Source organism: Meleagris gallopavo, chromosome 26 (assembly GCF_905368555.1).
Source record: "Meleagris gallopavo chromosome 26, MGAL_WU_HG_1.1, whole genome shotgun sequence".
Lineage (NCBI taxonomy): Eukaryota > Metazoa > Chordata > Aves > Galliformes > Phasianidae > Meleagris > Meleagris gallopavo.
Window position 1 is genome coordinate 5,693,939 of NC_139429.1, and position 14,416 is coordinate 5,708,354.

At 45.3% G+C, this 14,416-nt stretch overlaps 1 protein-coding gene across 1 annotated transcript; it reads right to left on the reverse strand.

Annotated features, from left to right (window-relative positions):
* Positions 1 to 46: 46 nt before the first annotated feature.
* On the reverse strand, positions 47 to 14,293 carry HYOU1 (hypoxia up-regulated 1). Its single transcript, XM_085209479.1, has 24 exons — positions 14,108 to 14,293; positions 13,785 to 13,878; positions 12,479 to 12,557; positions 12,189 to 12,343; positions 12,017 to 12,093; positions 11,707 to 11,888; positions 10,980 to 11,095; positions 10,030 to 10,213; positions 9,412 to 9,546; positions 8,417 to 8,499; positions 8,185 to 8,317; positions 7,661 to 7,848; positions 7,317 to 7,455; positions 7,146 to 7,206; positions 6,334 to 6,416; positions 5,519 to 5,713; positions 4,875 to 5,074; positions 4,140 to 4,227; positions 3,448 to 3,570; positions 2,991 to 3,124; positions 2,548 to 2,632; positions 1,869 to 2,121; positions 1,158 to 1,241; positions 47 to 653 (listed from the first exon to the last, which is right to left on the reverse strand). Exons 1-24 carry the CDS (start codon positions 14,181 to 14,183, stop codon positions 592 to 594), a joined length of 3,009 nt encoding a protein of 1,002 aa, XP_085065605.1. The 5' UTR covers positions 14,184 to 14,293; the 3' UTR covers positions 47 to 591.
* Positions 14,294 to 14,416: the final 123 nt, after the last annotated feature.

A 14,416-nucleotide genomic window follows, 5' to 3' on the forward strand; every position in this document is an offset into this window, starting at 1 on the left:
GGAAACTAAACGCTCAGTTAATCGTTTTCAGACTCTGCTACAGAGCGTGGATAGAAATGGTTTTAATTGCAGTCTGTGGAAATAGACACATCTCGTTCTCATCTGCCTCCCCGCTCCTGCCCCCCTTTCCCACAGCTCCAAAGGAGAACACGCCTCCCCTCACTGAAACCACGCTCCAAGTTAAGGTCTGCTGCCCAGACACCAACCATCCCAGCAACACCCTTCCCATTCACCCCACTGCTCTCCTCCAGCTGAGCTGTGGCACACAGCACACGCTCCAACTTGCTTCAAACATTTCTTAAATCGCTTTCTCCCTATAGCAGAGTCATGGCGGTGACTTCTGTACTGAAACAACTCCTGGTGGGCACCTTCCTGCCACCTTCAAACATGAAAGAGAAACAAAAAACAACCCAAATTCACTAAGTTAGTAGCGGCAAAATCCCCAGAAAGAAGAAAATGTACATCTCTATCCCATTGTGTTTTCAGACTGTTTGTTGTGTTCCATTTACATAACTAACCCAGTCCATTATAAAAACAAGAAGGTAACGATGAAATAAATAGATGTTGACACTAGAGGGATTTCAGGGGGTGTTACAGCTCATCGTTTTTCCTGCTTTCTCCTCCAGCTTCTGCTTTCTTCTCTTTTTTGGACCCTGTGCAATGAAGTAAACACTGTTACACGCTGTAACAGCTTTAACAGCACACAGTGCAGAATCAAAAGTCACTGACATTCATTAACTATTCAATTAAACTTTTGATCTATGGTACATAAGCCAAGGGAATGCTCCTGAAACTGATACTCAGCTGCAGAGTGCTCAACACGTGATCCCCCCCCACCTGTTGAAAACTGGATGTCTTCAGAACAGATGGCAGAAAAACACACACCTGCACATCAGTTCCTTAAGTGCTTTGATAAAGACAGGCTTAAGCAAAAGCTCTGGCCATAAACTGCTATAAACCACTGTCACAAAGGCATAAAACAGTTTTGCACTGAACAATGAAAATGTGGAGCAGTAAGAAACCAAAGATTTTCATCCTAAAATCTACTCCATAATCTGGAGTTCTCCCACATTACCCCCTCCTACATCGAGAACATGAAGACAAAAAGCCTGCACTCACAGCCCCCAAGTTCCAGACCATTATTCAAACATGCTCACCGGAGTCTGATCCAGGCTCATCATCTATCACTACTTTCTCATTCGTAGGGGGTTCCTTGGCTGGACTGATATCTTCAGGTTTCTCTGCATTTCAAGCAGAAAGAAACATCACAGAAGTGAAACTACAGAGATTAGGTGCAAGGAGATCAGGTGACCAGCAGTGGTATCTCAGCAGTACATTGCAGGACTTCACTCTGACAGTGGATCTCTTTACAACACTCAAAAGAAAAGAAAACTTCATCTTCTCAGTGCCTCTCTGCTGAGCTTTCAGTCCCTAGAAGCCCTGGAGGTTCACTTACTGCACACACAGCTGCCTTAGGGGCTGTGACTATAAGCAGAACATCTTAGGCAAGAGGAACTGTGCTGACAAACACAGCAGTCTAGATTGAAGACTAACAGGGCACTCAGAATTTGAGGATCTTAAAAAAAAAAAACTTAGGAAAACACCAAGTCTTGATGATGATGATTATTTTTTAACGAGTACCCCCTAAGCTACAAACCTCTCTCATCTATCTATTCCTTGACACAGAACACAACTGTGAATACTTGTTCTGACATCCAGAAGGCAACTGACAGCTTATCTTTCTTATAAAGGATATAGCTAACATATCCTAGGAAATACAGGGTTTCAGAGGATTTAGCTGCCTTTAATGAGTGTTACTGTATAGTAATTGTATAATAGTAAGGCTGTACTCTCCAACTGCTCCTTACCTTCTTGCTTCCCCTCCGTGGGAGGGATAGTGTTCTCACTCTCAGAGGTTGCTGTAGCATTCTTGCCCGAATCAGTTTTAGTGGCATTCTTCTCCTTTTTGGGTTTTGGTTTTGCAAACTTGGCCTTGTTCAGAAGATACTGCACTTCCCTGTCCAGGCCTGCTATCTTCAGCTCTATATCTTTGGACAGCAGGACAGGTTTCTCAGCAGGAGACAGCTTATTCTGTTCTGCCAGGGTCTCATTTTTCCATGCCTGTGGGATGGGTGGGGAAAAGTACATTTTGGACACTTCTTAGTTCCAGGAATCACTCTACATCAAACCATCTTGAAGTCACTGCTCCTGAGCCTTCTAATATTGCTCAGGATAACACTGCTCCTTTCAGCTAGTTTCTTAGTTACCCAAAGGGCAAAAAGAAACAGAACTCTCAAAACCCAATGGAGAACTACATATAGGCCGATGATGGGCTGAGACAACTGTCCACATGCAAAACAAGAACGATTATCCCCCAGTGCTTTCTGAGGTCACAGTGGGGATTACAAGACACTGAACACATGAAAGGTTTCTGGTCCCATTGAAAGAAGACATGCACTCTCTATTCCCCAACCTGGAGTGAAAGCACACTGTCACTTAGAACAAGCAGCACAACCCAACCTGCCCCATCACTGCATCCCTCATTACCATTGTTTCATTGATTGCTTTTTCCAGTGTACCCAGTTCCACTTCTGTGAATATCTGGTCAGACTCCGGGATCATTCGGGCTCCCCTTAAAGTTAAAAAGAAAGTTTAATTTTGCTTAGCCAAACAGACCATGTACAGACTGTGCTAGGAATGGGAAGCAAGGCCAGCAGACAGAGCCATCACAACTGTGTGAGGCCATAGGACAAAGAAAAAACTCTGCTTGGAAACGGTGCATATAGCTTTGGATGGTTCTCCTCCTTCCACTTTAATCAGGGTTTGCAAGCTTCTGTTAACACAATGTGCAGAACTAAGCTCTAGGGAAGCTGAATTTTGCCCACCTCTCCTCGCAGGCATTAGTGACTTTCAGAAAATATTGGTCATGTTTTGTATGCATCTCTTACAGTATCATCTGCACAACTCTTCTTCCTAGCAGCTTGTCTTACTTGAGGAAGATGTTTGAGTGGTTAAGCAGACTCTCCAGGGCAGCCAGCCGTTCTGGCCATTTCCTCCTTTCCTCGACACGGAAGAAGAGGTTCCTACAAAGCTTCTTCAGCTCTGCAAGCTTGTCTTTCAGCTCCTGTAAATGGAGGAGAGCAGAAAGGAGAAAATTAGCTTGCCCAGTGCCAACTCCAGAAGTTATAACTACAGCTGTGTAGTTCTCTATCAAATACATTATTTCCATATAGTAAAAATATTAAGTCAACAGGTTACTGATGAGGCTGTTCAAGATCACTTACAAAGCTGTGACTGGAAGACCTAATACACATTATGTCCGTGCATAATGCAGTGAGGAAGCAAGACATTCTCAAGAACTACATTAGAAAGGATCAAGTTGGATCTATCAGCCCATGTGGTTATGTCCATGTCAATTGTAGCAGACTGGTATCTCAACTGCAATACCTTAGTTGCAGCTGCATAGCCCTCCTCCTCCATCCAGTTTGAAGCTTCACTAAGCTTTTTGGAAATTTCTTCTCTCTCCTCCTCTGTTGAGACAAACAGGTACTCTTCTTGGTAAAGCTTATCCTGTAAAGAATAAAGGACTTCTTTCAAATACCACTGAATCCGGAAGGAAAAACTGGCGTTCACCTGCTTCTAATTGGACTGGACCCTGATCTCCAAGGGTGCTGCATTCACTGACTAGAGATTCTCCTTCAAGCCTCCCAAATCTGAGTTCCTGCTCACAGCATTACAAGATGCACGATGGATGTGGGGTGGGCAGGCAGTGGGAGTCACCAGGTACATGATGATAATAAGATTGTTGCTAATTGCCTCTTCCGTACAACAGCCTTTGAGAAGCTGTAGCTTCTTTCCAGCCTGGGTGCAACTGATCCAAAATACACATATAAGCATACATATGGGGTACTGGAAACACAAATTTATCATGTTAGAAACATTCAAGCGAAGTGGTCGTTCTGTGCTGAAGAACCCTCTCAGTTCCATGTATTTGGTAGGCCTAATGTTAGTAGAAAAAGTGACTAAAGGAAGAGAACTGAGCTCTTCTAATCAGTTCAGAGAAGATCCAAATCAGCCAAGCTACACAAGTCACTTCTACCAACATTCCAGGAATTCTTATTCCCATATATTCCTCTTACCTGCGTCTCAAAGATGAATGACTCCAAGCTGTTGGCTGATTTTTCTCTTTCCTGTTTCTCCAGATCTCTGACTGTCAAGTCTTGGAGCCTAACAAGTGAACAGAACAGAAATTGAAGGCAGCAACGCCTTTAGCTGAGTACCATATCATACACACATGTGCCTGTGCACATCTGTACCATGTGAGCAATTACCATTCCTTCAGTCCTCCATTTCTAGCAAAAGAAGGAAAAATAATAAAGAGCAAAGAACTCTAAGTTCAACTCTTTACCAAACTCAAGAGCACTGACAATTTAAAATCTGAAACACTCTTGACTCAAGAAACACAGCACAAAGTATTACTATTTGCATAGCCCTTCTCTGGCTGCTGCCACCTCCTGTACCTCCAAGATCTCTGTTAGATTGAGAGCCACCTCTAGGCAGATTGCTGCAGTCCCAGAACACTGACACAACAAGGTTGCCAACAGCTACTTTAAAGATATTTTCCTCTGGTTCACTTCAAGTTGCCAAAGACAGGAAGCTAATCCAAGACCAGACAGCTGCTTCAGTCTGTGAAACCCAATTTTCACTCAAAGCACATCAGTTTAAGGGAGTAGTAAAGGTATCACTTTTGCATGGGGAACAGAATTCAGGAAAATCTACTTTTTTTTTTTTTTAAGCCTTCTCTTTGTTTGGTCCCAAAGCAACTCATTTCCTTCATCTAAAACTTTAACCAAAGAGAGACATTTAAAACGTACTTTTTCATTGAGTTCTTCAGTTCATCCTCCAACAGGTCAGGCACATCATTTACATCCAGTTCCATCGTGATCTCATGGACGAGCTTCTGCTTTTTGGGTGCTTTGATTTTTTTCTCTTCCTCTGTTTTGGCAGCAGTGCCTGCACCAGAACTTTTGGCGAGTTCTTCCTCTTTCACAGTTTCTCTATCTTCTTTAGGATCCTATAACAGACAGAATGAATTTTCAGGTAAGGGGACAGATTTGCTTTGTATTCCAAATAGTCTGAAGGACATTTTAATGCAGCTAAACTCGAAGGACCTGGTTACCCAAGATTGGACAAGGGAGCAAAAATAAAACTTAGGTGTGTCAGCAGGACAGAAGTGGAAGTGTGCACTGACATTTCCACAGGAATATTGTGGAATTCTGTATGCAGAGAAGACATTGTCCTTTATCCTTTCAGAGTGTTCTAAGAGAGGCTTGTGTAGGAGAGAGAAAATGCATTTACTGCAACTGAAGACAAACTAAGCAACTTTTTCCAAGGCAGGGCATTTATAGAGAAAGAAGAATGCCACTGAACATTTCAAGACTATAAGAATTGTATTTGCTACTTTACATACTACTCAAACACCGAAATCTCAGTCCCATTCCTTCAACACAATGCTTACCTGAGCCTCTGATTTCTCGCCTTCTTCGTTTTTCTGAGACTCTTCCTTAGGATGGACGGCTTCTGCCTGATCTGGAGGTGGTGACTGCTGTTTCTCCTCTCCCTGCTCTTCACCAGCATCTTCTGCACTACTCTTCTGGCCTTGTTTCAACCCCTGCTCTTCTTTAGCTGCTTCTGCTAGGCTTTCTTCTTCTTCCTGGTCAGTGTGGGAAACCAAGAAAGTGCTTTTTAAGTAGAAATTCCATGCAAATTTTTCACAGAACAGAAAATTCTCTGCATAAACAAAGCATTCACAGTGACTGTAGTCATTGGTGAGGGAATGCTCTAGGAGGACCAGAGCCAGATAATTGATTAAGAGATAATTCAGTGCAGGACATGCATCCATGGCACAGAATCTTCCTCTCATTGGAAGGAAATTGGATCAGTACTGCCAGAGTAACTACAGTTGTGCCTATGTTACCCACGAGGATGCAAGGAGCCTGGTAGACCTGCACTAACAGTGCACAGGCAGAAACCTATTTGTATGCCACCAGAACAATTTAGAAATGAGAGACTTCTTCAGAAACAAATTATTTAAAGTTAGTCCACCATTGCTAGACTTGCCAGCAAAAAACGCCCCCTGAATTTCTTTAAATGCATACCACATGAAACTTGGAATAATACTGCACTTCCTGAAAAATACAGATTTAATGTCCTGATGCTCTGCCAGTCATCCTGAATCCTGCTCACATAAGTTGCTGCCTCTTTACCAGCTGCAGCAAGACCTAGGGGCTCCCCAGCCCTTAAGCATCAGGACACTTAGCCCAGGTGACTCACCTGAACTGAATCTGTCAGGTTCTCTCCAGCCTCTGGTGCATGGCCACCACCCCCAAACAGGCTTGAGATGGTGTTACCAAGTTCTGTCAACAGGAGACAAAAATTGCAGAATATAGTGCTTGCAAAGGTGGATGACAGCCATCTTCAGCACTCAGTTCTCCTTCCAGTTGTGATAACCACCAGGGAGCTTCCTAACTACTTTGCTACATACACTACAGAAGCTCATTCTTTCCTGACTTAATTTTGTGTGCTCACAGAAGTTTGGTCTCCACCTCTGCAGGAATATGACCTGAAATTTGTAACTTCAGCTAAAAAGCTCCAAGTTTCAGCCTGTGCCTGCATCAGCCCTCCCTGCATCTCTCCTTCACTGCCAAACATGCACATTTCCAACTTCTCTCTATATGGTAGTTGCACTTGCTCTAAAATCCAAACAGTGCAAAGCAAAGATCAGAATATCACAAATAGAAGGGAGAACAATGCAGGGCTGTGAATGCAGGGCTTGCTTTCTGGACAGGCTTTCTGAAATGATCAATTGTAGATCAATAAGGAGAGAACACCTATTTTTCAAGTTGCAATACATGCCAGTCACCACAGGAGCAGATGACATCTCAGACCTCCTTGCAGAAGACTCCTGCAAAGGGCTTTTAAGTTTTCTGGAGCTGTACATACAACCTGAGGCTATGGTTAACTTCTTAACCTCCTTCTCCTCCCACACATAGTGCTTGCTGTGCTCAGATAAACAGCACGCTCGTAGTAAACCCGGCTACTGCTGGTAAAACAAGTGAGCATGAATATCAAAGTTCAGCATTTACTTGTCAGTGTCGACTCCTCCTCCAGCTTGTCCTCCACCAACGTCTCAAACACAGATTCCACCTTGGAGAAGCAAGCAGAGAATTAGTTTTAAGCAGGGACCTTCACTGCCATAGACAGGGACAGAACTGGGGAAACACACAGGCTGACAAACATCACAGGGCAGTGCTTACCCGGTCAAGGCTTAGCACTCCGCTCTCGTCCATATTGAAGTGAGCTTTGATGCCTTTGGACTCATAATCTGAGTGCTTCTTAAAACTTTCCCCAACTCCTTTTAGCCTCACGGTAGTGAGATTCAGAGAACCAAAAATTCTGATGATAGAGACAAAAAGAGAAAATGATTGAACATCAGCTGCAGAACAGCCAATCACTTCTCACACTCACGGCGATGGACAACTGCACAGAGTAAGGAACTACCACTGCTTGGTGTGCTAAGTACGTGCTGGTGGCCAGTCCCATCCATAGACTGGGCACACTGCACCATCACAGAGCTCTCTGCTCAGCTGCCTCGACTCACCGCAAGTCATCCTGGCTCAGGAAAGACAGATCTCCATAGTTGACATAGAACTCAAAGTCATCAGTGTAGCGGTTGAAAGTGATCACTTTACGCTGCGGATAAGGAGCCATGCGCTGGAACAAAATCCTCTTGTTATGCTTTAAACTCTTGGATTTATCATCTTCCTCAACTTCACGAGTAAACTCCACCTGCATCACAAATATAAAATAAGACACCACAACTACAAGCTTCCTTCACAGCATTTTACGTTAAGAGATTTACAACAGCATTTGGATGTTCTACCTCACGTAAATGTTGGAGGACACAAACATTTTTCAACACATATTTTTGCATGTTTGACTTATATTGACTATAGAAGTCCCTTCTACATTCCTGAATACTCTCTTCGGTTTTCTTTTTATGATTGGCAGAAAGATCTGCTTAACTTCTTTACCCACTAAAAAAATCTAACAGGTCACCCGAAACGTTCCTCCCAGCACAGTCCACTTACCTATACCATGCACAAAAGGTGAACAAAGGATTACCTGGATAGGAAACACGGCTGCATCTCGAACCATGAAAGGCTTCACCTTAAAGGCTTTGCTCAGAGCAGCTGCCTGGTAGACTGCACCCATGGCAGCAGCCTCATCAGCATTGATATTCTTGCCCAGTTCCTCTCTATGAAGTGAAAAGCAAGAGATATGAGCTTTGCAGCCACTGCCACGTGCAGCACTTAGTCAATAGGAGACATACTAGAAGGGGGCCTCACATACTCACTTGCCCACAGCTTTCAGCAAAACTTCCTGCACTTTGGGGACCCGTGTGGCACCGCCAACTAGAATCACCTGGTCAATTCCATCCTAGGGATTGGAAACAGTCACCTTGTCTTTGAGAAAGCAATTTTGGAGAGCTAAGTTCAGGGTTTCCTTACGCTCCTTCCCTAGTCACCACACAGCAATGTGGTGCTTTGAGAGTAACCATGCTACATGCTGCAGTCCCAGTGCAGATCAGTGCCTGAGAGGTCTCAGACAGACTGACACAAGCCATGCCAGCAACAGGAATCAGGTCTAGCAAAAAGCTTTGATACAGACACTGCTCAGTCACCTGAAACACGGGACTTTGATCTGAATCAGTTAAACAGACTACAGTTTACACCAGAGGATCAATGACTCACAGAGCGAGCTGGACCCGAAGAGATGAAGACACAGCATCTTAAGAGGGGAATCAGTGTGTTGCTCTGAGTATCAGAGCCAAATGATGCTCGAGAGCATCCTGGCTGAAATGCCAAAATGTGAACATTTTATAGTATAATAAGTTTCTCCAAAGGATTGCATCATATTTGGTTCAACTACAGTCAGCAAAAGGGCTTCTAACTGGAGTGCCCAAAGGAGAAGCCTGTACAGCAGTAACTCAGCTTCCACGCAGTTTTAAGATAAAACTGCAGAAGAGAGACCAGAACTGTCATCCCACACAAAACAGTGAAAGGGCAGTCTTTAAAATCTACACCCCAAGAGTACAAATTTAGTAACAGAAACAAATCAATCCTTCAGCTACCTTGTTTCAGGTGGAAAGTGCAGACAGCCATGACAGACTCCTGCTTGACAGCGCAAGAAATAACTTCTGCAGCACCAACACCACTCCCTTTTACAACAGCAGGCATCTGTACCTCTCAGCAGTGCTAGTGCCTTGCCACAGCCACTGATGCTTTGATCATGAGACAACAGCTCTATCAACAGAAACCTTCTGACTTCCTAATGCATTCCTAAACATACCAGGTTCATCTCCGCGCTGCTCAAAGCCTGCTGCACAGGTCCTGGGACTCGCTGGAACAAGTCAGAGCACAAATCCTCAAATTCTTGCCTTGAGACTTTGGCTTTGAAGTCAATGTCATCCAGCAGCCCCTCAATCTGCCCAGTAAGAAATATAAGAATTAAAATTTCACAGAGCATTCTACAACCAGAATCTCTGCCTCATTTGCCTAACATGCAAAAGTTCCAGTGTTGTTATTGCACCTAGGACCTTACAGCATTCCACCTGAACCCTGTAATTGCTCTTACGAAAGGACGGAACACAGGCACAACAGACAGCTTCTCTCAAACCCCATGGAAGTTTAGTTACCAAGCTCCACACAACTAACCTTCATCTAACGCACTCATTTGATCAGTACAGCTATGAAGTGGGCACAGGTCTAAAGGAACTGCCAGTGCCACCACCCCTGAAATACTACGGGTGATGCTTTTCAGTATACTGACACTGCAGAGAACAGCTGGCATTTAATGACATTATCTACACTATAAGCAGTTAATTCTGTCTATACTAGGCAATTAATCTAAATAACGTTATCCCACTCTCAGCCTTAAGAACTCCTGGAATTCTGCACCCTGTCCTACCTGTGCCATGTGGTCAGCATTTGCACTCAGGACAGTTTTCAGGCGGTTGGCCTCCTTCAGCAGTTTGGCCATGGCCCGGGGGTTCTTTCGGACATCTTTTGAGGGGTGCTGATCATTAAAGAGCTTTGCCAAATAATCTCGGAGACGAAGCTCCATCTCTAAACCTCCAAGAGTACGGTCAAACCTGAGCAAAAGAAAGAACCAAGATATAATAAGCTAAGGCGGGTTGAAAGCAAAGAAACCTCACGTATTATTTCAGAGCAGAAAGCGGTCAAAGATAGCTGATGTACTATCAGCTGTAAGTGACTGCAAAAGAGTAACAATTACCCCCCAAAAACATATTATATGTCAAGAAAAGAAAGATTCACCACCACAGTAGCCACTGAACAAGAAACATCATGATGTTTATGGCAAAGGCCTTATTGCTAAGCACATCAAACAGCTGAGAAGCCAAGCGATGACTGTGCCAGGTCCTAGGTATCTTCTCAGAGACAGTACTGTGTTCTAGAGTTCAAATTGCTGAGCTGAACATGTAAAGCAACTCTCCCCTTTCTTATTTGGCAACATTTAACTGCAGTGCATTTTCACTCCTCTCCAGAAGGATATTCCACTTTCATGTTCTACTTCTGTAAGACTGTATGAAATGGAATTGAACAAAAATGGATTGAAGCTCTTTAAAAAACAAGAAAAGTAAAAAGCAGCAGTCTGAAATAGACTAAGTATCAATGTTACCTCCTGGGCTCCTGCAAATTCTCAACTACCTTCTGCACAAGACAGTGATGTCAGAATTATTAATAACCATAACCATCTCACTCTAAATGTTTTCCACTTTGTTAACCAAATTATCATCCTGAAGTCTCACTGAAAAAACCTGTGTAAAAGAGACCATGAAACAGAAGATTTCTTTCCTGAGACCTGCAGGTTTTGTGAGACTCGTGTTGAATTCTTACCCAATGCCCTGGATCTGCAACTGAGGTTGGGTTCCCGAGTCCTTAGTTTTCACTGTCTGATAGGTTACAATAGTACAAACGGTGCTTCCTGCTCCCATGTCGTAAAACATGATATTCTGAAAAGAGAAGCTGGGACGGTGAAGCAGAAACACCTCGATATCCCCCATGAACAAGGAAAGAACCCACGGCTTTCCAAGCTTGATATAACACTAAGTTTATCCATTCCCTGGAATGGCTTTACTCCATATGACAGCGATGCAGAACTTGTGCTTCAATCAAACTAAGGAGATGCTCAGGATCATATACGGCAAGTAGACAAGAAAGCTTTTTCAATCATTCTATAAATCAGAAAACAAAACTTTGCTCTTTCAAAGTTCCTTAAACCTCAGCAAGATGAACTACTTCAGAGCCAGCCTTCAAAACCTCAAAAAATTGCTGGTATTATTCCCCACCAGCTGATGGGCAAGGAACAAACAGCTTTACAAGATGTGAACTCCTATCCACTTGGCCTTCACCACAGAAGCTCAGTGGCCTCTACGGCTGTACCCCATACACGGAGAAGTTTAATCTCTTCATCTCATTGATGGACACATGAAGACTGAGGAAACTAGCTGCACAGCAGGTCTGTTTCCTCACTGTTATGGTATTTTGACTTTTCACTCAATAGCACTCTCTCCCCTGCATGCACACACTTGTATGGTACTCTGCATCTCCCAGCTACACCTACCTGTGCAGTGGCATTGATGTCTTTCCTCCTGAAAACTCCATAGTTCAAAGCTACAGCAGTGTTGTCACTGATCAGCTGCAGAACCTTCAAGTCAGCCATGCGAGCAGCGTGCAGCACTGCTCTCCTCTCTGCCTGGTTGAAGTAGGCAGGAACAGTGATCACTGCATCCTTGATGGGCTGCTCTGAAACAGACATGTTGTTCCATTAGAGCAACCACATGCAAATACATTTTAATACAATAGCAGCTATTTAAGTCCTATAATAGATAAACATATGTAGATACTGCAAGAAATAGATAAATCCTTCCAACCTGCAAATTCCTCAGCCAGACCACGTGAATAGTTCAGGACCATTCCAAGCATCTCCTCTGGAGAATACTGTAATGCTCTATAAGAAAGAAAGAGAAGTTTGCAAATACAGTCAGCTATGCAAGTCCAACATCAGAAGTCCTACCCGTCAGGAACCCACAAGCAGTCACTTACTGTGACAGCTTGAAGATAACCGTCTGTCTTTTCTCATCCTTCACCAGCTCATGCTCTGGGAATCGGGACTGGTACAGTGCGACTTGAGGGTTATCAATTTGTTTACCCAGCAGATCTTGAAAGTATCTGAAGGCCATCTTGGGGGTCTTTATAGACTACAGAAAGAAAGAAAATCACCCAACTGCATCTCTTTGGCTTTGTTACTGTCAAACAAACCTCTCTCAAGAGCAGGAACATGCATTCTGTGAATGTGAATTGCAACTGGCATAGTAAGTAACAAGAATTCTTACCATTCCTAGTGCGCTATCACCAAAGAGACGCTCGTTCTCCTTCAAAGCAACAGCCACAGGTGTTTTCCTCCGTGATTCCCTGTACAGAAAGGAAAAAAGCAACACATGTCAACACTCAAAACAGAAGTCCTTGTGACAAATGGCAACATTTTCAGTTCAGAAAGAGTACAGCAAGATGCTCAGATACCACCTACTGAGAGGAAGACAAACTCCGTTAATTGGAAGCGCTGCAGTAACACCTCTCTAGAAAACTTTCATACTTTCTAATGTTCCTTACGATAAGCTTGACTGAAACATGGACAGAAATCTTTCAAATTAATAACTGAAGCTGTGGAACAGATCACTGTTTTTCCCATAGCATTAGAGAACTTCAGAACGGACGCATCCTCTCTGCTACAAATCCAGCACGAAGGCTCTAGGAAGAGTATTTCACTACAACAACTACCAAATGGCTCAAAGTTGTCCACTAAGCTCACAAATACCTCTGCATGCCATCCATTTCTGAATGCCTTGTAACGTAACAGCAGTTCTCTAACAAAGCTACAAGAAAACAACTTGCCCTGAAGAGCAAAGACTCGCAAGTCATTTTCTGGAACACGCTACTTCATAATTAGACAAAACTTGCTTTATTTTTGCTTTCTTCCACCAGTGAGCAAAGCAAGCCAGCTTCTGCCAATGCCTGCCAAGTTTCAGAATGAGAAATGCACTTATTATCTGTCTGAGCCTAGACTCCTATGAAGCAAGGATAGGCCTGAGTACACATCCTCTCCAAGCTGCAGTTTCTCCATTCATTGTCTTGAGGACTGGAAGTTGTGATAGCACCCGAGTGAGAGGAGGGTTTTATTCACTTCACAAGTGACTGCGGGTTGTGGCAGGTGCAGGAAAACGAACCAGCCTTCGTGTTCCCTTATGGAGAAGTGATAATCCAGCTTCTTAACTCTACACACAGAAACATGATACCACATCCTCTCGAGTTTGTAGCACAAGATATTACTCAGACTGCGGGCTGCTTGCGTTTAACACCTCCCCTCCTTACAAAGAGGGACCAAGCACCCCGAGATGAGGGTAAAGGCCGAGCTGCCACCCTACTGCTCAGGTGTGTGCTCCACAGCCACATCAGGAAGCACGAGTGCTGAAATCAGAGCACTCTGTGTTAGATGGAAGCGGATGTTCCTCTTGTGCCACAGGAACAGAATTATTTGAGCTCCCCTCTCCATCTCGAAGTTCCGGCCCCTAAAAACCCCCACGTGAGCGGCAGCCCACAGCCGACAGCAGCACGTAGGTGTGCCCTAGGACAGCAGCTTACTTGTTCAGGACAATTTCCATCGGCACCCCGGGCTTCACAATGGCAATCTTCATGGACTCGCTGCCCATATCCACGGACATCACAGCCAGCGGCTCTGCGGCACGGCAGGAAACAGACGTGAGCGCTCGTCCCGAGGGCGGGGGCGGCTCGGCACCGCACGGCCACCAGCCGTCCCCGAACGGCCGGGGCTGCGCCGGCCCCAACGCGACCTCTGGGCCGCTATCGCCCGAGCCGGGCCCGGCGGCACGCGGAGGAACGGCAGCCCCCGACATCTCGGCAGCCCCCGACATCCCGCCCGCCCCCGCGGCGGCCCGGCCGAGTACCTGCATGCGGCACGCAGCAGGCGAGCAGCATCCAGCCCAGCATCCAACGGAGCGCCCGCGCCATCCTCCCGGCCATCGCGGCTCCCGGCCCGCTGCGGCGGCGCGCCGCCCCCCTCCCTCCCGCCGCTGCTGCGTCCGCGGCTCCGCGGCTCGCGCAACCCCCGGCCCGGACGCGGCGCGAGCCCATTGGCGCGGACGGCGACGCCGGGCGCCACACGCCCAATCCGGCCGGCCCGCGCGCCCCCATTGGGCCACGTCGGGGAAAGCCGGAAGCCGGCATGACGGGAGCCGCGCCGCCATTGGCCGGGC

Coding starts and splice junctions, on each gene's coding strand:
- HYOU1 (XM_085209479.1), bottom strand. CDS start 14,183: ATGGCCGGGAGGATGGCGCGGGCGCTCCGTTGGATGCTGGGCTGGATG. Junction 13,879..14,107: donor CTGCTGCGTGCCGCATGCAG/GTACTCGGCCGG, acceptor GCCGTGCCGCAG/AGCCGCTGGCTGTGATGTCC. Junction 8,500..9,411: donor GCAGCGCGGAGATGAACCTG/GTATGTTTAGGA, acceptor TCCAATCCCTAG/GATGGAATTGACCAGGTGAT.